The 24,922-nt window shown below is 43.8% G+C and overlaps 1 protein-coding gene across 6 annotated transcripts in view; it reads left to right on the forward strand.

Annotated features, from left to right (window-relative positions):
* The window catches only part of DBN1 (drebrin 1), a 167,314-nt gene that overhangs the window by 127,748 nt on the left and 14,644 nt on the right, over positions 1-24,922 (forward strand). For 3 of the 6 annotated variants that reach the window (XM_073620506.1, XM_073620510.1, XM_073620511.1), the window contains exons 5-10: positions 535-675; positions 759-836; positions 18,657-18,808; positions 21,049-21,112; positions 21,188-21,271; positions 23,734-23,857. In XM_073620506.1, coding sequence (XP_073476607.1) covers positions 535-675; positions 759-836; positions 18,657-18,808; positions 21,049-21,112; positions 21,188-21,271; positions 23,734-23,857 — 643 coding nt within the window. The remainder of the gene's footprint in view (positions 1-534; positions 676-758; positions 837-18,656; positions 18,809-21,048; positions 21,113-21,187; positions 21,272-23,733; positions 23,858-24,922) is intronic. The other 3 variants (XM_073620507.1, XM_073620508.1, XM_073620509.1) reach the window with 3 other exon arrangements.

A 24,922-nucleotide genomic window follows, 5' to 3' on the forward strand; every position in this document is an offset into this window, starting at 1 on the left:
ACATAATATAAAGCCGAGACAAGTGCTTTATATTATGTATTATTCAGGTTTTTTACATTGAAATGTAATACCATATTATATCATAACTACTATGCACAAACTGTAGAGACATTTGTTTTATCATGAATTATCTAGGAATGCTATTTATCCAATGAAATCCAATATTATATTACATTACTGTATTATTTTTATTATCTTACATGTGTGTACACCTTTTGTAATAAACCATTATGTTATACATGGATTGGCTCGTCTGACTTGGTTATGTGCTTCATATAAAGTCCCACCATTCATTTCTCTTTTTTTGTTATTCATTATTGTTCCAGATTCTGTCTTCTCCCGTAGGTAAATTCCTCGCATTGTGCTTTGTTTTTGCCTGCACTACCTTCTGCTTGATTGTTGTGAGCAGGACTTATACTGTATCTGCTTTACAAACTTTGTATGCGTTATCTTCTTTGTGGTATTTATTTATTTTTCCAAGTGGAGTCCCTTTATTGTTAGTACATAAAACCTACCATTTCTTTTCGTATTTAGGGGGTTGATGTCACAGTGAATGCAAGCAGCGTGGAGGATATAGATCCTATGGCTATAGGCCAGCGTCTATCTAATGGTTCTGGGCATCTTGCTAGCCCAGTTCTGCAGCGACTGCAGCTCCGGGAAGATACTGATTCTGTGGTGAGTAGAGGGCTGCATGCACAATGTGGACTTGTATGTGGGTGTATCACAACTAGAAATGTCACATTTTATCTCCTCCACAGGGAACCAATTACCAGAAGACTGATGCTGCCGTGGAAATGAAACGGCTCAACAGGGAACAGTTCTGGGAGCAAGCAAAAGTAAACCACGGTTTTATTACTTCTATTTACCCTGTCTTTTTATAAATGAAAATGTTGAACCTTGGATTATTAAAGGCTTTTTTTTTTTCAAATAACAAACATGTCATGCTCATCTGCTTCATGCAGTGGTTTGGACGGAGCGGCCCCCGATCCTCCTTCCCGGGTCCTTCGCCAGAGCTCTTGGGGCCCCCCCCATCTGTCGAGTGCCCCCAGAGCAAGCTGCTTGCAATTGGGGCACCCAATTAGGCTCGTACGCTAGCCACGACTCTGCGTGTCCATTCACACAAACAGCCGCAAGTCAGCCCCGCCCCCCCTCTCCATTAGCTCACTAGCTGTGATTGTCCCTGGGGAGGGAGAAGGGAAAGTCCCGGGAGAGCCGAGGCTCTCCTGCACGTCACTGGATCACGATTTGGGCTCCGTTAGTATTGGTGGGGCTGGGAGGACTGCTGCACAGAGAAGGCTTTTTTACTTTCATACATAGAATGTATGAAGGTAAAAAACCTTGAGCCTTTAAAACTACTTTAATGTGTCATCTAGTGGATATAGGAATTTAAATTGGGCCTATCCTAGAGTTCACATTTCAGATAAATCAGTGGGGCACATGTTAAAGATCATCAATGGTCACAGCATGCAGTTTCATTTTATAACATCAGCATTGTAATAGAGAAACAAACCATAGTGTTTTTTTTTTTTTGTTTTTTGTTTTTTTGACAACCCAATATAAGCTTACTTGAAAAAAATATGCTATCTTAATTCTACAGTACAGGGAACAAGCAAAGCCATGGCAAGAGACCCTGGGTTATAAGCTTAAACCTTCAGGTGATTGAACACTGGCAAAGCTTTTGAGGACATGGCCCCAGGATACCTCCCCTATAACCCTGCCCCACTCCTTGAGTCTTCAGTTTTGTGCTAGTGTCTTAAAGGGGTTGTAAAGATTCAGGGTTTTTAAAAACAAAAAAAAACAAACAAACATGTCATACTTGCCTCCAATGTGTATTTGGTTTTGCAGCGTGGCCTTGATCCTCCTCTTCTGGGGTCCCTCAGTGGCGCTCCTGGCTCCTCCTTCTTGAGTGCCTCTTCGGAGAAGTGCTCTCCTTCGGGATACCCGTGCGGGCGCACTCCCTTGTCCTGCGTCTATTGACACAGAAAGAAGGACTCTGCCCCGCCCCCCGGGTCATTGGATTTGAATGACCACAGCGGGAGCCAATGGCTGCACTGCTATCAATCTATCCAATCAGGACATGAGACACCGGCCGGAGCTGGTGTGCTCATCCCTGTACTGGGAAACACAGGGCTCGTGTAAGTATAATGGGGGCTCGGGGGGGCTGCTGAGTGACATAAGGTTTTTCACCTTAATACATAGAATGCATTACGGTGAAAAAACTTGAGGGTTTACAACTCCTTTAAGCTGATTGATCTCTTCCACCTCACGGAGAAATCACTTTTAGCTTACCTTTTTTTGTTTTTGGTTAATTTTCCATTATTATTGTATCCAGATCGGTGCAATCTGGATAAACCTTGGGAGTCGTACCCGGACCCCAAGCTGTAGGGGTGGTCGATAATGTTGCTTCCGGAACTGAATCCTACATGGGGACCCACCTTGGCACTTAGTGCAACTCATGCAGTTAGCTGCAGGGTGCTATACAGGTCCAGGGTTGTGGTCCCTATGCACCCCAGTCCCTGAAGACCCCTTCAAGGGTATGCCAACCAAGATGGGTGACGCCTGAACTTTATAAATAATCCAGTGTTGTGAACAGGCTAAGACAAACTCATCCTCTAAACATTACTGTAAAATACTGTGCTGATATTTTAATTAGTATTCGCTGCATTGTAAACTTTTTTCAAATTTGGTGTTAAATAAAACTCAGATATAGTCTCAGGTGCCTGACCAGATGTTACATCACACCACAGATACACATTTTACCACCACACCCACCTAGAGCCCTTATATGTTGCTCACATGCTTTTTCCCACTCTTTCATCATGAGGATTCGCTACAGGATAGTCTACACCTTAGTTGTTACATTCTTCTTCTGGACACGCATACCCCATTTTCTGTACCCTACTTCGTGAGTACCCCACAGGAGAATACGCTAACATGTAGCTATGGCAGAGACCAGGCAAAAGGAAGCCTTTGCAAAACCACAAATGAATAATAGCTCTGCTGAAAGCCAGCAGAGCATTCAATCTCAGAGACACCCCATAGTAGGAGCTGACTCGAACGCTGGTCTCTGCATCTGATTCGCATGCCTACTTGACAAAAGCAGAATTTCGTTCATTGACAGACACCGCCTTCTATCTTCATAACGATAGGGTTATATTGCCTCTGCAGGAGTAGGACTAGGCAGAATAAAAAAACAAAACACTTGGCCACTCCCATGGGCCGTCCAGTCGGTATATAACCCCCTCACTGCTCTAGGTATTCAGTTTTTTTTTTCTGCCTAGTCAGGAGTAAGGACTTGGTTCCCTGCTGGGATCGCTAGTCCTGGGAATTTTTGTTTGTTTTTGCTTTTCCTGGATTTTTTGTGGTGAGATCTTCAATCAACTGCTGGGCTGGGCGACGGACTGGACACTTGGTCCAGGGGTCACCCCAGTCAGCGAGCATGTGCAGACCGCAGCTACGTGCTAGGTCGGCCGCGACAGGACCTGAGAGTTAAACGTCTCGCGAGGTCGCATACAACCGGGTCTCCGCCTGTGTCGCAGCGTTCCTCATGGCCGACAGCCCCCCACACTTTGGTGGCGAGGAGGATCTGTCCGGGAGCGTTACCCGCGCATTTCACTGGAGAGGTAAGTAGTTCCCTCCTCTCTCCCCGGAGAGGTGTGGGACGCGGGTACTCCCGGGGGTGGTCTGTCCCTCTGTGGTTCTCCTCCACTCCCCCCCTTTTTCCCGGATGAGGCCCAGGCTTCTGGCCTAGGGACTTTTTGGGACACACGGCCCCTTTTTTCCAAACCTCGGGTTTTTGTATTGGGGGGGGTATCTGGTGGTTAGGCCTTGGGAGGAGGGTGATCGGGGGTCCTGGGACTAATTTAGGCCACAGCTTTGCGGCCTACCAGCTAGGATTGGTCTGGTCCCCCTGTGGGCCACGTGCTTGCGGTGGGTGGCCAAAAATTTAGCCCACGGCTCGTCGGTCTGGTCCCCCCCCGCGGGCTGCGTGAAAATTTAGGGCGTGGCTTTTGTGGCCTTCCGGCCGAGTGTTCATCCAGGGCTCAGGGTCGGTCCAGTCCCCCGTGTGCCGCGTGCTTGCAGCGGGTATCCAAAAATTTAGCCCGTGGCTTTTGCATCCTACCAGCTCTCGTCGATCCGGACCCCCCCCCCCCGCGGCCGCGTGCTAGTGGCGGGCAGCCAGAAGTTTAGCCTGCAGCTTTTGCGGCCTACTTTCCTAAGGGGTGGCGCTGCTCCGGTCTGTGCCCCTTGTGAAGGGCTCCGGGCTGTGCCCCCGGCGAGGGGCCACGGTCTGTACCCCCGGTGAGGGGCCACGGTTTTTGTACCCCCTTAAGTGAGGGGCTCCGGTCTGTGCCCCCTTTGAGGGGCCTTGGTCTGTGGGGGCCTGGATCTGTGTCCCCTTGTGAGGGGTCTCGGGGGTGCCCCCTGTGCAGGGCCTCAGTTGACACTGTCTATGTGGACCTCGGAGGGGGGGTCCCGGTGGGTGGGACCCCCCGCCTCCCCCCTGACTTTTTGCCTTTAGGCAGATAGCCTAGTATAGGGCACTCCTGCCGTCCCCTACCCCCCCCGTTGAACAATCCTATCTGACTCTGCCGCACGGAGGTGGCCACCTTGCGGGTTGATGGCCACGCTCCCAATCCTGTCAGGGAGTGAGGATGACGGCAGAAGGGCTCAAAGGGGCGCTGGTTGTCGCACTTACATCTGTGCGGGAACCTTTCAAGATGGGGATGCAGCGGTGGCTGCGGGGGATGGCTGGTACCTTCTTGGATAAACCATCTTGCGTGGCGAAAGCATTCCTTTCTCTCTCTTATTTTGACAAGTTTGTCCATGAAGACTGGGAGTGTCCAAAGTGCCTTTTGCGTTTCCAAAAACGCTGGTTGTAAGGTACCCCTTTAGGGAGTCTCCCCTTCAGAAGGGGACTGTTACACCAGTAGTGAACCCCTCTGTCTCTAGGCTGCTAGAGGCAACCATGGCTCCAGTAGAGGAATCTCTGGCTTCTAAGGGCCCAGCTGGCATACCTGGAGGGTGAGCAGAATTCCCCTGCCTTTGCTGCTTGGGGACCTATTGGGTAGGGGCTGCGGTTTGTCCGCTATGCCTCTTGGGAGCGGTGTCAGGGGTTTTATTCGAACCTCACAGTCTAAAAGATGGAGGGTACATCTAATTCTGGACCTCAAGACCCTGACTTGCCTTGTGTGGGTACAGGTGTTCAGGATGGAGTCTGTCCACGCAGCGGTGGCACTCCATCATGGGGTCTTTCTGACTTCTACGACATCAAGAATGCTTAAGCATTCTATTGTTTGCCCGACCCCAGCACTTCCTCCGTTTGCCATGGGTGCGGAGCATTATCGGCGTGTGGTGTGGTCCTTTGATCTGGCCAATACTTCTCGGGTGTTCACGAGGTGTTGGCCCCGGATCTGGCAGGGTTACGTCAGTGGGGGTTGACGGTCCTGGGTTGCCTGGGCGATCTTCTGTGTTGAATTCTCGATTACCCCGAGGAGCAATGTAGTTTCTATACAGACTTTCTCTGATTTCAGTTGGTGTCTATAATATCGGAAGTCTGCTTTGGTCCGGCCAGAATGTTGATTTATCTGAGCCTGACCGGGCTTCAGCTCTGGCCAGCGTGTTTCTTCCCCTGGACAGACTCTAGAAGTGGCATGCGGTGTTTGTTTCATTTACAGTCCGGCAGGTGGGCTCCTTTAAGAATCCACATGTGGATGTCGGGTCTGATGGTATCTGCCCTTTTTTGAGGCAAGGTCATTTGCACAGTTCCATGTATGCTTCCTTAGGGGAGATCATGGCATAATGGGTCAAAATACCCAAGGTCTCTGAACAATCGGATTCGGCTGAGTCAGGGAACCAGAGGTTTCGTAGTCTGGGGGCTTCGTTCTCCGGTTCTTCAGTGGGGAAGATCCTTTTTCCCCTTGTTCTGAACAGGGTGACCACCAATACCAGTCTGTCCGGGTGGGAAGATGTCCTGGGACTGAGCTCAGCTCGGGGTCGTTGGACATTAGTGCAATCCGGACTACCATGTAATATCCCGGAACTTCAATTGATCAGACTAGGTCTGAATCACGGACTCAACTTCGGGGGCTCCCAGTACGGATCCAGTCAGACAAGGCAACAGCGGTGGCTTATGTCCCTCACCAGGGTGGGCCAAAAAGGCTGTTGGCGACCCTGGCTGTGGCCAGTATCCTCCGGTGGGCAGAACGTCTAGTTCCGACCTTTTCTGATGAATGCATTCCAGGAGTGGAATGCTGTCAGATGGATACCTCAGTTGGCTAGGGGTGGGCCTTTCTCTGGACAGAGTTTCATCAGATTTGTCCTCGTTCTTTTTAGGTGGCTCTGTTTTTCCTACCTCCATTTACGGAGGGATGAGCATGAATAGGCTTTGAGTACCATAGTGGGCCAGGTGTCGGCCTGGGCGGTCTTCTTCAGTGTCTCCTGGTCTCGCACTCCCTGGTGCGTACCTTTTTTGTGCTAGGGGTTAGACGTCTGTTTCCACCGGGGTGGTTTCTTCCACCGCTGTGGGATATGAACTTGGTGTTTTCAGTTCTCCAAAGACCTCTCTATCTTTCTCTCAAAATATTCGGGAGGTTCCACTACTTACTCTGTCTCAGAAGGTGACCTCTTGATGGCTATCACCTCTATTCGCAGGGTGTCATGAATGGTGGAGTTATCTTGTCGTTCACCTTACCGGGTTAAGGTGGCGCTTCGTTTTACATAATTCCGTTCTTGGATTTCCATTTGAATAAGGACATTGGGTTGGCTTCTTGTGTCCCTGGTCAGCACATCCCAAGGAATTGGCTTTATCTGGTTGGGATGTGTTTTGGGGGATTCAGATGTAATTGCCAGCCACTGAGTCTGTTGGTCTGGATGGATCGGACAGATGATTTCTCTGGGCTATCCTGTCAGGGATCGGTTTCCTCCTTTCCCGGTTATGGTGCATTCTTCTCGGGCCTTCTGTCGTCAGGCGGCCATTGCACAAATTGACAAGGCGGCCACTGGTTGTCGGTGTACATTTTCAGAAGTTCTATGAAGTGGATGGTTTGGCATCTGTGGATGCCTCTTTTGGCTGCACGTTTTTTTGCAGGCAGCTGTTTAGGGGGTCTATTCCCTCTTGAAGGGGTATTGTTCAGGTTGGGTTCCAGCTTGTCCTGGGTGAAGTTCTGGTTGGCTCTTGTATTAGCCTTGGGATTTTTCGTTTTCCCACCCCTCATGTTGGCACTGCTTTGGGACGTCCCTATCGTAATGAGGCTGTGTCTGTCAATGAACGAATGAGAAAATAAGATTTTTTACTTACCGTAAAATCTGTTTCTCTGAGTTCACTGACAGGCACCGCACCCACTCCTCTATGGAGTTCTGTTGATACTTCTATTACTGCTTGCTACTAAACTGAATACCTAGAGCAGGGAGGGGGTTATATACTGACTGTGGATGGCCCGTGGGAGTGGCCAAGTGTTTTGTTTTTTTGTTCTGCCTAGTCCTACTCCTGCAGAGGTGATATAACCCTATCGTTATGAAGATTGAAGGCTGTGTCTGTCAATGAACTCAGAGAAACGGATTTTATGGTAAGTAAAAAAATCCTATTTTTCTGCATTTGTCACAATTCCTTAGACAAATAATGGCTTTAATACAGCTTTGCCCAGGGCTCAAAAATGCCATGCCCCTTCTACTAATCCAAATATGCCTGCCCCAGCCAAGGCAGGCACAGAAGTGAATGAAGAGGACACTTAGGGAGCATTGGAGGAAGCTGTTCCTCGGATTGGCATTGTTAAACAGGGAGCCTAGCACAGTGTGCTTGCTAATGTGGAAGATATGGCACTGCGTCGCTTTAACTGACAATTGTGTGGTATAACGTTGTACCCAAACAAAATTTATGTCCTTTTTTTCCCCCCACAAATTGGTGGTATTTGATCACCTCTGTGGTTTTTATTTTTTGCGCTATAAACAAAAAAAAAGACAATTTTGAAAAAAAAACTATTTACATATCCAAAAAAAATATAAAAAACCTAATTTATTTATCGGTTTAGGCCAATATGTATTCTTCTACATATTTTCGGTAAAAAAAATCGCAATAAGCGTATATTGGTTTGCGCAAAAGTTAGTGTCTACAAAATAGGGAATAGATTTACGGACTTTTATATTTAATTTTTTTTCATGTTTTTACTAGTAATGGTGGCGATCTGCGATTTTTAAAAATGTTTTATTTTAACTGGACTGCGACGTTGTGGTGGACAAATCTGACCCTATGACACTTTTTGGGGACCAGTGACATTATTATATTGATCAGTGCTATAAAAATGCACTTATCAATGTATAAATGACACTGGCAGTAAGGGGTTAACGCTGTTGCTTGGGTGTGTTATAAGTGTAGGGGGGGATGGGCTGCCAGGGACATGACAGAAATCGCTGTTTCCGATGACTGGGAACAGCAGATCTCTGTGATGCCCCCTGTCAGAATGGGGATCAGCCCTATTTACATAGGCAGATCCCCGTTCTGCCTCTATGTACCACGATCGCAGGTTGCCGACGGACATCGGGTCCGCGGGACCCCCGGGCGCGCTCCCACAGTTTCACATGCACGGACCGCCGTACATGTACATGAACAGGAGGGAGGGGCCAGGATAACAGAAGAAGGACCCAAGAAGAGGAGGATCTGGGCTGCTCTGTGCAAATCCACTGCAACAGAGCAGGTAAGTGTAACGTGTTTATTTTTAGAGAAAAAAAACAAGCCTTTAAAATCACTTTAAGACCTGTCTGCCACCATGGGATTGCAGGCAAGAAAACCGATTTGATTTCCCCCATTAACAGTCAGTATTGATTGGGGAATGCCTCCAACAGTGTTATTGTGAATGTGCAATATATATGTGCAGTGCTGCGTATGTTGATGGCGATTATAGAAGTACCTGAAATAAATAAATTAAATAGTGTGTCCTGCCGACGGGGTTGGGTGTCGCAGGGAGCCTTCTCGACACAGCGCAGTGATTACTGCTAGCAGCTATAACTGCAGGCAGTAATCGCATACCAAAAATCCGACAGGCTGGTTGTATTAAATTTGATCGATGGATCAACTTCAGTACAACCAGCCTGCCTATACATGGATCGAATCTTGGATGGTCCCTGCTGAACTGAGATTCAATCCTCCATGTGTGGCCAGCTTAACTCACATTTATACATATATTGGGGCCAATTTAGACAGGAGTCAATTAAACTATTAGCATGTCTTTGGAGTGTGGGAGGAAACCAGAGTACTTGGAGGAAATCCACGCAGGCACAGGGAGAACGTGCCAACTCCGTGCAAGTAGTGCCATGGTTGGGATTCAAACCGACTACCCTAATGCTGTTAGATGGCAGCCACTGTGCTGCCCACATGATCTCTGTATAGCACATCTACAGCAAAAAAATGTCATGAAAAAACGCCACCATTCTAAGCCTGGACCCTCTCCAAAACTAAAAGAAAATGCTTTGCATTAGTGTGTTTCATGTGATGCTATAGTTTAAATTTCACACTGTTCATTAAATATTCTAGTACATTCACTCGGATGCTCCTACTCATACAGATCTCTCTTATATGATATGATGCCTATCGTATCACTCAGGCAGCTCTGGCATTGCAGTATTGTATAAAATGTAACAACACTTCTTCATGCATGCTTTAGCACCTGGTAACTAGTGGGTCTTGTAATGGGGCTACATTACTTGGTGTATTTGAAATGTCAGGCTTAATTTGTCAACATGTGCCGAGTTAGTGGAGCTACAGTGTGTCATCTGTTGTTATCAAGACACTGCGATGGGTGTGGAATCTTTTCCCAGCACAGTTTTGATAAATACTAGAGGAAGGATTACTTAAGTTCTTGTATATCTCAGGTCTCCACTATTGAGAGCACTGCAATGGAGTACCCAGGTCTGCACACCTGCTGTGGGGAGGGGACCCAGTCAGATTGTTTCTTTTTTATATTATGGGAAATGAGGGTGTGGAAATGTTACTTTTCCTGTTGCAGTAATTCTATTACTATTAAATGAAACATTTTTTAATTTGCCTTGCCTGGGTGAAAAGGTATAGGTTTATTTTAAGAAGTATTTCCACTAATTTCTTTCATACTTTACATTGATTTTTCATCGTGCCCTAATGACACTTGATTAAATTGAGGTGTATGCATTACAATGTTACAAGTAAAACGTTGTGGCAGCCATTATCCAGGAAAGGAGAACAGGTAGGCTACGTAAAGTGGAACTTCACCCCCTCAATCAACAGTGACTAATTTTTAACCGCAAGTCCAGACACTTTCACCCCCTTTCCAGTCCAGGGCAATTTTCAGATTTCAGCGCTGTCGCAATTAGAATGCTAATTACTCAGGCATGCAACACTGTACCCAAATTTAAGTTTTATCATTTTTTTGAGACAGACAGATATAAAAATTGATCAGTCATGATGTAGTGACAAGACAAGTACAAATTACCCCCTTTTGAAAGGTAGACTGTCCAATGTATTTATTGAGTCATAGTGAGTTTTTTTTTTTTTTTTTTGAAGCTGTACATTTTTGTCACGCTTTTTTTGAAAACTAAAATTTAAATAAAATGTTTTTTTTGTTTTTCTTTCACACACAGGATAGGCATAATTACAATTACACCCCAAAGATTTCACATATGTGAGGCTTTTTCACAACCTACTATAGATGCATAGAGGGGCTCACAATCCAAGGAGCACCTTCAGGCATTCCAGGTGCATCTAATTTCCTGACTACTTACTGCATTTTTGGATTCCTTGGAGCACCAGGACAATGGAAACACCCACAAAAAAAACACATTTTGGAAAGCAAACATTTTGTTAAGCAAACCCACAAAATAACCACAAGCTTTTGGAAAATGCAAAAAGAAAATATATATACAGTGCCTTGCAAAAGTATTCACCCCCTTGGCTTTTTACCTATTTTGTTACATTACAGCCGTTTAGTTCAATGTTTTTTTTAATCTGAATTATATGTGGTGGATCAGAACACAATAGTCTAAGTAAAATTAGAAAAATATATACATAAAACTATTTTTCAGAAATAAAAAACTGATAATTGGTATGTGCGTATGTATTCATCCTCTTTGTTATGAAGCCCATAAAAAGCTCACATAATTGGTGAAATGATGTCCACCTGTGTGCAATCTAAGTGTCACATGATCTGTCATTACATATACACACCTTTTTGAAAGGCCCCAGAGGCTGCAACACCTAAGCAAGAGGAACCACTAACCAAACACTGCTATGAAGACCAAGGAACTCTCCAAACAAGTAAGGGACAATGTTATTGAGAAGCACAAGTCAGGGTTAGGTTATAAAAAAAAAAAAATCAAACTTTGATGAACCCTAGGTGCACCATCAAATCTTATCATTAACCAAATGGAAAGAACATGGCACAACAGCAAACCTGCCAAGAGATGGCTGCACACCAAAACTCACAGATGGGCAGGAAGGGCATTAATCAGCGAGACAGCACAGAGACCTAAGGTAACCCTGGAGGAGCTGCAGAGTACCACAGCAGAGTCTGGAGTATCTGTACATAGGACGACAATAAGCCGTGCGCTCCATAGAGTTGGGGTTTATGGCATAGTGGCCAGAAGAAAGCCATTACTTTCAGCAAAAAACAAAATGGCACATTCTGAATTTGCAAAAAGGCATGTGGGAGACTCCCAAAATGTATGGAGGAAGGTGCTCTGGTCTGATGAGACTAAAATTGAACTTTTTGGCCATCAATTATCATCAATTATCTTCAGAAGTCACATAATTAGTGAAATGATGTCCACCTGTGTGCAATCTAAGTGTCACATGATCTGTCATTACATATACACACCCTTTTGAAAGGCCCCAGAGGCTGCAACACCTAAGCAAGAGGCACCACTAACCAAACACTGCCATGAAGACCAAGAAACTCTCCAAACAAGTGACAATGTTGTTGAGAAGTACAAGTCAGGGTTAGGTTATAAAAACATATACAAATATTTGATGATTCCTAAGAGCACTATCAAATCTATCATAACCAAATGGAAAAAACATGGCACAATAGCAAACCTGTCAAGAGATCGCCGCACACCAAAACTCGCAGACCGGGCAAGGAGGGCATTAATCAGAGAGGCAGCACAGAGACCTAAGGTAACCCTGGAGTAGCAGCAGCGTTCCACAGCAGAGACTGGAGTATCTGTACATAGGATGACAAAAAGCCATATGCTCCATAGAGTTGGGCTTTATGGCAGAGTGGCCAGAAGAAAGCCATTACTTTCAGCAAAAAACAAAATGGCATGTTTTGAGTTTGCGAAAAGGCATGTGGGAGACTCCCAAAATGTATGGAGGAAGGTGCTCTGGTCTGATGAGACTAAAATTGAACTTTTTGGCCATCAAAGAAAACGCTATGTCTGGCGCAAACCCAACGCATCACAACACCCAAAGAACACCATCCTCACAATGAAACATGGTGGTGGCAGCATCATGCTGTGTGGATGTTTTTCAGCAGTCGGGACTAGGAAACTGGTCAGAGTTGAGGGAAACATGGATGGTGATAAATGCAGGGATATTCTTGAGCAAAACCTGTACCACTCTGTGTGATTTGAGGCGAGGACGGAGGTTCACCTTCCAGCAGGACAATGACCCCAAACACACTGCTAAAGCAACACTTGAGTGGTTTAAGGGGAAACGTGTAAAATTGTTTGGAATGGCCTAGTCAAAGCCCAGACCTCAATCCAATAGAAAATCTGTGGTCAGACTTAAAGATTGCTGTCCACAAGCGCAAACCATCCAACTTGAAGGAGCTGGAGCAGTTTTGCCTGGAGGAATGGGCAAAAATCCCAATGGTAAGATGTGGCAAGCTCATAGAGACTCATCCAAAGCGACCTGGAGCTGTGATAGCCGTAAAAGGTGGCTCTACAAAATATTGACTTTAGGGGGGTGAATAGTTATGCACATTGACTTTTTCTGTTATTTTGTCCCATTTGTTTGCTTCACAATAAAAATTTTAAAAAATCTTCAAAGTTGTGTGGAAGTTCTGTAAATTTAAATGATGCAAATCCTCAAACAATCCATGTTAATTCCAGGTTGTGAGGCAACAAAAAAAAAAATCCCAAGGGGGTGAATACTTTCGCAAGGCACTGTGTGTGTGTGTATATATATATATATATATATATATATATATATATATATATATATATATATATATATATATATATATATATATATATATATATATAATTACATACATACAAAGCTGGCGTTTTAATGAGTTATTTCTCACACACAGCATGGGCGTACTTAGAATTACACCCCAAAACAGATTCTGCTATTACTCCTGAGTATGAGACTCACATTTGTGAGACTTTTTCAGTGTATCAACCAATTGTGTTCAAACCAATGTGCTGTAATTGTCGCCTCTAAATGAGTAGTCAGGGAATATAGCTTAGTGTAGTGTCACCTATAGCAGCCCCAGCTCCTATAATCCAAGCAAGCCTAGCCTTCTCTGATCATCTCCATGGTCTATGAAAGCCCAGAGGCGACAAGCATTTAGTCACTTTCGGATTGTGGTTTACATGCCATTACCAGCTGTGAAAGCATCTGATCAAATCAATCTTGGCTTGATCAGATGCTTTTGAGAGTAGAGGAGAGACCTGGGTCATCCCCTTGTGATAGCAATAAAGTAAAAAAAAAAAAAAAAAATAGAAACTGTGTTTTAAAAAAAAATACATTTAAATAAAAAAAAAAATGTAAGCACCTCCATCAATTTGTGCTCATGCGCAAATGTGAATGTGTACGCTGGTCCAGCACACATATGTAAACAGCGATCACACCACACATGTGCAGTATTGCCGTGAACGTCTGAGCGAGAGCAATAATTATAGCAACTCTAAACTCTGGTAACCTGTAGGCTTTTAAAGAGTTGCTTATGGAGAATTTTAAGTACCGTAGTATGTCACCTTTCCACGGGCACACATAATTTTAAAGCGTGACATGTTGGGTATCGATTTACTCTGCATAACCTCATCTTATAGATGTTAACAAACAATAGGGTATTATATTGTTTGTGTGCAGTAAAATTAAAGTGTAATTTTTCTAAAAAAAATTGTGTTAGAAAAACAGCTGCGCAAGTATCGTGTGACATTAAAAAATTGCAACAACCAATGTTTTTGTTTTTTTTTTTCCCCCTGGCCTTTGTTTTCAGAAAATATATAATATTTGGGGGTTCTAAGTAATTATCTTTAAAAAGTTTTCACTTGTATATGAGAGGTGTCAGAATAGGCATGGGAGGCAAGCGGTTGACTGGTGTGGCAGTGATCAGGGCCAATATGACTGGTGTGGCAGTGATCAAGGACAATATGACTGGTGTAAAAGCAATCATTTCTCACTCTCTCTGGCTGCATTCCTGCAGCCATTGAGAAATACTGAGAGCTGTGATTGGTCATAGCTATCACATGGTACAAGGTTGCTGTGAATGGCCTTGTGCCATGTGATGTGATCTGTGACCGATCACTATGCTCACAGTAGTAAACAATGATGCCAGGAAATTACATCTTGTTTACCACTGTGCATTTGATCACTGGCAAAGCAGTGATCACATGGTACCAGGGCCGCCCACAGTGATCTGTGTTCCCAGGGAGAGCACACAGGTGGCGAATGCAGGGGGGGAGTTTAGAAACATCCACCTGTATTGGTGCTGCTCCCGTCCAGCCATTTATGTACATGGGCCAGACGAGAAGAGGTTAATCCTTATGCTGCTAGCATTCACAAATAGATAGGAAAGTATATCTGCCCTCACTCAAGATGGCCACAGACAGATATGCTAGGGGGTGATTTTCAAAGTGATTTCGTAGCCACAAAAGGCATGGAGACATAGATAGATGGATGCGTGAGTTTGCTGTGAATATTAAAAATTAAACTGCATTTTTGATTTGTGGTGCTCAAATGTAGTGTAGTTCCACTTTAAATTTATATGGATGTTAAACTCCATTAACATTCTGTTGTAAGATTAAAGGGGATGTAAACCCAAATCATGAAATTTGAGCTGGGCACACATCTGCAGTGTTTTGTTATCTCTCTTCAAAGCACTATGTCCCATAGCTGTCTCCTGCTCCGTTCTCCTGTTATCAGCCTGATGACTTCTGATAAATTCTCCATCTACTGAGATAAAAGCAGCCAGAGTTTTGTGTTGGGGAGGATGCTTTAAATTAGCAGAGCCCTGAACTATGCAATGATCAGCTCTGAAGGTCTCTACCTATGCATACTTACCAACTGTCACGAATTTCCCGCGACATTCCTGGGATTTAGACCCTTTTCCCAGATTTAGCCATTCCCGGGAAATGTCCCGGAAAATTATTATTTTACCAATGGACGGCGCCGCAGCTCAATTGCTATTGGCAGCCACCGGGCTATTTTGTCCCATTCTATAATGGCGGCGGAGAGAGTCTCCACTGCTGGGAATGCCTGATGTAAGGAAAGGGGGGGGGGCTCCATTGGGGGATGCCTGGTGTAAGGACAGGACTCTGCTGGCAATGCCTGATGTAAGGGGGGACTCCGCTGTAATGTCTGATGTAAGGGGGGACTCCGCTGTAATGTCTGATGTAAGGGGGGACTCCGCTGGCAATGCCTGATGTAAGGGGGGACTCCGCTGTAATGCCTGATGTAAGGGGGGACTCCGCTGGCAATGTCTGATGTAAGGGGGACTCCGCTGGCAATGTCTGATGTAAGGGGGACTCCGCTGGTAATGTCTGATGTAAGGGGGACTCCGCTGGCAATGTCTGTTGTAAGGTGGGACTCCGCTGGCAATGTCTGATGTAAGGGGGGGACTCCGCTGGCAATGTCTGATGTAAGGGGGGGACTCTGCTGGCAATGTCTGATGTAAGGGAGGACTCTGCTGGCAATGTCTGATGTAAGGGAGGACTCTGCTGGCAATGTCTGATGTAAGGGAGGACTCTGCTGGCAATGTCTGATGTAAGGGAGGACTCTGCTGGCAATGTCTGATGTAAGGGAGGACTCTGCTGGCAATGTCTGATGTAAGGGAGGACTCTGCTGGCAATGTCTGATGTAAGGGAGGACTCTGCTGGCAATGTCTGATGTAAGGGAGGACTCTGCTGGCAATGTCTGATGTAAGGGAGGACTCTGCTGGCAATGTCTGATGTAAGGGAGGACTCTGCTGGCAATGTCTGATGTAAGGGAGGACTCTGCTGGCAATGTCTGATGTAAGGGAGGACTCCGCTGGGGACACCTGATGGCATCTGGTGGCAGGTGACACGCTCAGGGTTTCCACTGATTCTGCATTATGGTGAGTTAAATAATTTCATTCTATATTACAATGTAGTAATAGAAATAATGCACTTCAATCATCCTGACACCATAACAACCTTGGTGTCGCGATGATTGGAGCGCTAACACCAGGTGTTTGGAGTATCTTTATCTGCTGATTTGTTAAACTTTCTGTAATACACATATTTCTACTGTTGTGTAGGATATGGGCCTGCTGTCACTTCATCTCTTTCTTTCTCTTTTTCTTTCTCTCCCTCTTTCTTTCTCTCCCTCTTTCTTTCTCTCCCTCTTTCTTTCTCTCCCTCTTTCTTTCTCTCTTTCTTTCTCTCCCTCTTTCTTTCTCTCCCTCTTTCTTTCTCCCTCCATCCCTCATTCACCTCTTACCACACCCCTTCCGAGCCACGCCCATTTAACCACTTGCCGACCGCTGTCAGCACATATACGTTGGCAGAATGGCACGGCTGGGCAAAGTAACGTACCTGTACTTTAATCTATATTTCCCGCCAAGCGCGCGTCTGCCGCAAGCTCCGTGACCGTGCCCGCGGACTCGATCACCGCTGGGATACCCGCGATCGTGTCACGGAGCTAAAGAATGGGGAGATGCCGATGTAAACAGCATCTCCCCGTTCTGCCTAGTGACAGGACACCGATCGTCTACTCCCTGTCATTGGGAGCAGCGATCAGTGTCATGTAACTGCTAGCCCATCCCCCCCACAGTTACAATCACTGCCCAGGACACACTTAACCCCTCCCCGCCCCCTAGTGGTTAACCCCTTCACTGCCAGTGATATTTTTACAGTACTCAATGCAATTTTATAGCATTGATTGCTCTATTAATGCCAATGGTCCCAAAAATGTGTCAAAATTGTCTGATGTGTCCGCAATAATGTCGCTGTCACGGTAAAAATCGCTGATCGCCGCCATTACTAGTAAAAAAAAAAAAATTGTTAATAAAAATTCCATAAAACTATCCCCCTATTTTGCAGACGCTATAACTTTTGCGCAAACCAATCAATAAACGCTTATTGCGATTATTTTTTTTTTTTTTTTTTTTTTTTTTACCAAAAATATGTTGAATACGTATCGGCCTAAACTGAGGAAAAAATTTTTTTTATATATTTTTGGGGGATATTTATTATAGCAAAAAGTAAAAAATAATGCGTTTTTTTTTTTTTTTTTTTTTTTTTTTTTTTTTTTTTTAAATTGAGGCTAATTTTTTGTTTATAGCGCAAAAAAATAAAAACCGCCAAGGTGATCAAATACCACCAAAAGAAAGCTCTATTTGTGGGAAAAAAAAAGACGTCAATATTGTTTGGGAGCCATGTCGCACGACCGCGCAGTTGTCAGTTAAAGCGACGCAGTGCAAAATCCTAAAAAGTGCTCTGGTCAGAAAGGGGGTAAATTCTTCCGGGGCTGAAGTGGTTAAGACACGCCCACTATTCCGCTCAAACCACGCCCATTTTTTTGCTGCGGCACATTTTGCGCGCCACATTTTTCTGTTACGTTATGCCCCGCCTACAAAAGAATGCCACACCCCATAATTTTGCAATGTTGGCAACTATGCCTATGAGGAGGGGGGGGGGGGTGTGCCTTTCCTCCAATCAGCTGTCTTGGCTGTATGCCCAGACTTCACTGCAGTGCTAACCAGGAAGAGAAAATCTCCTAACAGGATCTGAACTTTCTAAACACTATATAAAGCTGAAGACAGAAGATATACATGTAAAGTTTATGTAGGGAAATTAGTTTAATCCCTGCGTATCATCTGAGGCTGTTGACTTCATTGGATATATGGAGGGTTTACATCCACTTTAAATCTACTAAAGTAAATGTCTATCCAGTAAATATACATATTAAAGTGGTTCTAAAGCGCAAGTTTCCTTATCTTCATGCATCCTATGCCCCACTATTACTTGAGCACCATCTTGATCAAGCGATGTGTAAGAGTGCCTCAGCTCTCCAGGGACTCTCCCACTGCTGTCAATCACAGCCAATGAGGAGAGAGAGGGGTTGAGGCTGAGCCACGGCTCTGTGTGTGAATGGACACTCCGAGCCATGGCTCAGAAATGAGCCTGCTAGGGTTCCCCCATTGCAAGCTGCTTGCTCTTGGGACACTTAGCAGGAGGGAGGGGCCAAGAGTGCCAGCAAGGGACCCGAGAAGTGGAGGATCGGGGCTGCTCTGTGCAAAATCACTGGAATTAGGAATCGGGTCATTAAAACATTGGGTAAATATTTTAATGTACCAGTGCCTATTTCAGGTAGATAATATGCATACTGTATGTTGTATGTTATAGGTCATTCCACTGCTTGCTCTCCATTTTGTTTTGTACTTTTCATTGCCCTGTTATTTCCTGGTCACTAACCACTGTTACTGTCTCCTGCCTGTCAGAGGGAGGAAGAGGAAAGGAAGGAGGAGGAGAGGCAGAAAGCCGTGGAGGAGAGGCTTCGCTTTGAGCAAGAGCGTATGGAACAGGAGCGTAAAGAGCAAGAAGAGCGAGAGAAACGTTACCAGGAAAGAGAGCAGCAAATAGAGGAACACAGGTAATTGGCATTTGCTCATCTTGTCTGAGCATGTAGATGGATGCTTTTAACTGCACCAGTACAGGACTATTGTAAGCAACATTTAATATATTGACCCTTTTTCTGCCACTGATGTATGTCAAACATTGTTGTCTGTTCCCTGATCTCCCCTTCCTACTAAGAACCTAGAAGTGACATGTAAAATTATGCTTCTGGGTCTGGCTGCAACTTGCGATCTGCACTCCGTTAGCTTTGTTTGACGTCAAGTATGACATTGTGGCTCTAATAAACCCTTGATGTCTTATCAACCACTTCATGCAAATCGCCGTACCTGTGCATCAGTACTTTGACGCTAAATACTGGGGTTATGGCAGCAGCTAGCTGCCATAACCCCGGTATTTTCAGGAGCGGCGTGCGTTTCTCTTTAAGATAAGTGGTCTCCGCAGCGGATTCGCCACGAGATCACTTGGCAGCGGGAGAGGTGCCCACCCCCCTTCTGCAGCGCTGCGGTCGTATCCGCCGCTTACCAGACCCGCCGATAGCGGCGCAGTGGCGATCGCGTCCACTCTCATGGATGCCTGGCTGCCGACTGAGGGGAAGATGGCTCTCTCTAGGCTCCATTTTTTTATTTTTTTTTTTTTTTTATTGCATTTTAGTGTAAATATGAGATCTGAGGTCTTTTTGACCCTAGACCTCGTATTTAAGAGCTCCTGTCATGCTTTTTTTCTATTACAAGGGATGTTTTACATTCCTTGTAATAGGCATAAAAGTGACCTAAATGTTTTTTTGTTTTTTTTTTAAACTGTGTCAAAATGAAGAAAAATTAAAAGTAAAATCATTAAAGAGAAAAACATTTTTTTTTTGTTAAAGCACCCTGTCCCGACGAGCTTGCGCTCAGAAGCGAACGCATATGTGAGTAGCGCCCGCATATGAAAACGGTGTTCAAACCACGCGCGTGAGGTATCGCCGTGATCGTTACAGCGAGAGCAATAATTCTAGCCCTAGACCTCCTCTGTAACGCAAAACTGGTAACTTGCAAGAACTTTTTAAACATCACCTATGGAGGTTTTTAAGGGTAAAAGTTTGCTGCCATTCCTCGAGCAGGCGAAATTTTGAAGCGTGACATGTTGGGTATCAATTTACTCGGTGTAACATTATCTTTCAAAATGTAAAAAAAAATGGGCTAACTTTACTGTTGTCTTATTTTTTTAATTCAAAAAAGTGTATTTTTTCCAAAAAAAGTGCGCTTGTAAGGCCACTGTGCAAATATGGTGTGACCGAAAGTATTGCAACGACCACCATTTTATTCTCTAGGGTGTTAGAAAAAAAATATATTTTTGGGGTTTCTAAGTAATTTTCTAGCAAAAAAAAAAAAATGATTTTAACTTGTAAATAACAAAGAACCTGTCACAAAAAAAAAATCATATGGGAGATTTTGTGTCCCCATATGATAAGAAATTAGTTTGTTTTAAGAAAAAAAAAAGGGGGGGGGGAGAATAGTCACACCCAAACAATTCAGCCCCCCCCCCCCCCAACAACAACAAAACGTCTTTTTAGCCAAACTCTGAAACAGGTAGTGCCTACTCATGAAAAGGTTGATTGCCCTACACATGTTACATATCGCCGTGCATGCTGGAGTGAGAGCAATAATTCTTCGTCTGTTATTCACAGGTGGTTTTAAAGTGCTGCCTATGAAAAATTTAGGGTACCGAAGTTTGTTGTTGTTTGAAGAACATGCACAGTTTTAAGGCTTCACATGCTGGATATCTATTTACCCAATGCAACATCATCTCTTATTTTTTTTATTGAAAATTGGGGAATATTTTTTCCAATTGTATGCCCTAAAATTAATGTTGGTGTGTGTGTTTTTTTTTTTTTTTTTTTTTATGAAATTGTGTACTTGATAAACCATTGCACTAAATATTGTGTGACATTAAAAAGTGGCATTACAACTGTTTTATTCTCTAGGACAGTGCTCAAAATTTCAAGTTCTGAGCTACTAGCCAGGCCTCAAGGGTTACTCGCCACCAGTTGCCCCGCCCAACCCCTGCCTCGCCCCTAAACATGCCCTCATAAATTATCTCATGAAATGAAACTTAAATGCCTAAATAAATTTACATTTTTGGTTGTAACATGACAAGATGTGGAAAATTTCAAGGAGTATGAATACTTTTTCAAGGCACTATATAAAATCTGGTCACTTAGAACTTTTAGACGATCATTTTATCTTACAATAGTATATTGTGTTGTCTTACTGACAGAAAGAAGCTTCAAGATGAAGAGGCAGAGGAGGCAAAAAAGCGTTTACAGAGCAACTCAATATTTGTGAGTCAGTCTTTTGAGTGTCCCACATTTTCCATCTCTTGTATGTGGCCAGCAGTGCTTTATTATTGTTAATAGAACTGTCTGTTTATACCCTGCCAGATGGACCAGAGAGACGAGGATGAGGCAGTCGAGCAGAAGAGAACAGAAAGTGAAGTGGAGGTAAATCTTTACCAGATAGTATGACAAGTTTAAAGAATGTTGATGACATGCAAAGTACAGGAATCCATAGCATCCGATCAGATTTCAGTTTACATAGACAGGCCTGTGATTAGCTAGTTTTTGTCTGCCCTATGGACGGCATCCCCTGCCCTACTGACTGTGTCCACACACACTGCCCACTGCTCCTGTCCACTTGTAAGGTAGTGTAAGTTTATATTTTTACAGTGACATTTGTTTTTTTTTTTATATTTTTTCTAGGTTTTATTACTATTTAGTTAGGCCTTGCTGGTTAATTTCTTTCAAAAAAAAAAAATAGAGCTGATCTTTGATCTTTCATGTTGTTCAGATAGATCTCTGCCTCTCAAAGGTTGCCTATCTCTGCACTAAAGCAACTAAGAAATACTGAAAATAAAATGCAATCTGATAAATGTATTACTATGAATTTTATTTTCAGTATTTCTTAGTTCTGTTACTGTATGTATTGCTATACTGAATAAATTAATATTCTGGCCACTGAAATAGATGGTTGCCAAAACACTTGACGCGCCCGAACGTGTCTAAACGCGTTTGAAAAATACAGCTTTTGGCACGTTTTTAACAACTGCTTTCTACTGCCAGAAGAAAGACATTTAGAAGAGCTGCAGTGTGCATGAGTCCTAATTGTTCGTTAGATAATTTTGCATATAATGTATTAGAAAATAGTTCTGTATTTTTACTTTGTAATGAAGTTTGTTTTTTTTTAAGTTAAAAGAATATACTTTCTGAACTAAATGACTAACATGAGTAAGCTTAGCCTGAATGAGATGTAGAACAGCTGTCACTTTGCTCTCTTTACACTTATTAGGCTACTTTCAGACTGAGGCGGTAAAGCGACGCTATATTTAGCGCCGCTTTACCGTCGTTTTAGCGGCGATATTCGACCACTAGTGGGTGGCTTTAACCCCCGCTAGTGGCCAAAAAAAGGGTTAAAACTGCCTGCAAAGCGAAGCTTTGCCGGCGGGTTTGCGACGCTGCCCCATTGTTTTCAATGGGAAGGGGCGCTTTAGGAGCGGTGAATACACCGCTTCTATAGCGCTGCAAAGATGCAGTTTGCAGGACATTTTGACCGTCCTGCAAGCGCACCGCTCCAGTGTGAAAGCCCTCGGGCTTTCGCATTGGAGTAAATTGAGCGGCTCTTTCAGGACGATTTGCAGGCGCTTTTTTTTTTGGGGTATAGTGCCTGCAAAGCGCCTCCAGTGTGAAAGTAGCCTCAATACTGAAACCTCTTTTGCCATATAGCTACCTGGTCAACCACGGTATATAGGTCAGCTTGCGAACTGGAGATATCTTTTAAAGATTGTTTTCCACTTTAATGTAAAAAGCTGTAATGTGTGAAATTCCATAATTTATGCAGTCAACCAGATTTCAGTTAATGTTGTCTAGTCAGACAACACTAAAGATTCTTTAAATTACTATATCATTGGTTCTTTAAACGTGTTGCCTTGTCTCGTGTTAAGGATTTTTTTTAAAGGATAGGTTCACCTTTTATAGAAAAAAATAATGCACATCTTTTTGCAGGTAAAAAAAATGTGTATTTTATTTTTGTACTGCAGCCTGTGAAGCATTGCATCTGCGACCAGCAGATTGTGGGTGCAATGCCCGGGTTCGGCAGACTCTGTCTGCTGTATACCTGTACCTCCTATATGGGCAAGCAGTTATTGAACTGCAGGAAGAATCAATGAACTATAAGCGTGCTCACCAGCGCTCTTGTAGTAGCCATTGAGAACTACAAGCTGTCTGCCACAGCGGCTAATAGTACTTGTAGTTTATTCACCCACGGAACTCTGTGAATCAATGACGCGGCCAATTCGGGCAGGTGCTGTATTGTTACATGTAACACCCTAAATATGGGTGCAACATGTTTCAAAGGTGAACTTATCCTTTAAATCAAGAAAAACTTTATTTTGTCTGCTAAGGTGAAAGGGCCAATTTATGAGTTGCTACTGCAACAGTCTGGAAGCCGATAATATCTAATAACATTGGTTTGGTTTTCCGTCTGCCCTGGAATGAAAAAAAAAATAAAATAAAAATCTAACATAAAACTGCCCCAGATGTTTTAGAACCTTGTGTGTAGCCGGTGTGGTAGCTCAAGATGTCCCTGGTCTCATGTTTCTGCACCCTGTCCTCTGATATAAACTGGCAACACTGCTCTTTCTGTATAAACATACTTGAATCCACTAGGAAACATAAACCACATAATTGAGAGATGTACATATCCTCTGTGTCCCTGCATAAAAAGGTTGAAGAACCAGCTTTGTAGATAATCACTTTTAAGTAGCATGCCTAGTTAGAGTATGTTGTAATGGTTCTATTCATTGCATTATACTTGCAGATGCATAGACAGACTAACAGCTAACAACTAACAGTATGCAGCCATATTTGTATATCTGTATATTATTACAATATTTAACAATGCTGAATAGATTTCTTCTCAACAGGAGGCTGCTGCCATCATTGCACAGCGTACAGAGAACCCACGGGAATTCTTCAAACAGCAAGAGAAAGCTTCATCAGATGTTAACACCTCATTGCTGACTCCACGGACAGGTATGTGTGTACATTTATATTTGAGTGTATCTTAGTTTGCATTATGCAATTTCATGGGCTAATAAGGACATATAGGGTATCTGTTTTTGTTTTTCTGGACACACTGTGAAGTCATAAACACTTTCCTTAGAATTAAGCAAACCTTGAATCATACTTTAATTATTGTACACAAGTGAGAGCACACTGGATGAGTGATGTCACAGTGTCATCTAGATATCTTCCTTAATGAAGACTTTTAAGCTGGCAAGGTAGCCAAAACTTTTTTTTTTTTTTTTTTAAACAGTAGGAAGTTAGATCCAGTTTTTGTCCCTGTTGCCTGTTGGGGAGATTCCCTTACAAAGCAGAGGGAAGAAAGAGTGTGGCATTAAAATAGAGACGTGAGTTCATTAGTTAACCGTTTTTGACATATGTCCAGATTTTGAATTTGAAAAGGTTGCTCAGGTTTGGGCATTGGAGCAACCTATAACCTCATGCTAACGAACCTGTGACCAGATCCTGCAGGCTTGTGCTCATGGATAAGGGAAAACCAACTGTCACCTCGCCAGTCCTGAAAGAATCTTTAGACTTGGCTACAAAACCCAGCAGGGGAGAAGAGGGCTGTACATACTTAGTCTCCGAGCTGTCTTCAAACAATTGTTATTTTGCTAAAGATTAGAAGCACTATGTTTCATCTCTAATAGAATCCAAAATATTACACACATAGATGAAAACTATTACTTCCGATAGCAAGTATTACTATGTGCAGATATGGCTAGCCCTGGTTGTACAGAACCTCCTAGGACCATTAAAATGGCTATATGCTCGCACCTGCCATATGATGGATGGACTTGTTGCAATTGGGCTCATGCACTGATGTCGGTAATCCTAACCCTGACCCAGCCATCAGTACTGGCTGGTCCATTTATTTTAAGACCAGAACCTTAACCCCCAGGTGAGTTAACACCTTCAAAGATGATTGGCCAAGCTCCAGCCCACATCCATACTTAAACTGAGCAGCATAAAAAATGACCAATGCGTAATGAGAATGAGTAATTTTATATAGAGCCTGTTCTGAACAAGGCTGAT

This window comes from Aquarana catesbeiana, linkage group LG03 (genome assembly GCF_042186555.1).
Source record: "Aquarana catesbeiana isolate 2022-GZ linkage group LG03, ASM4218655v1, whole genome shotgun sequence".
In the NCBI taxonomy this organism is placed as follows: domain Eukaryota; kingdom Metazoa; phylum Chordata; class Amphibia; order Anura; family Ranidae; genus Aquarana; species Aquarana catesbeiana.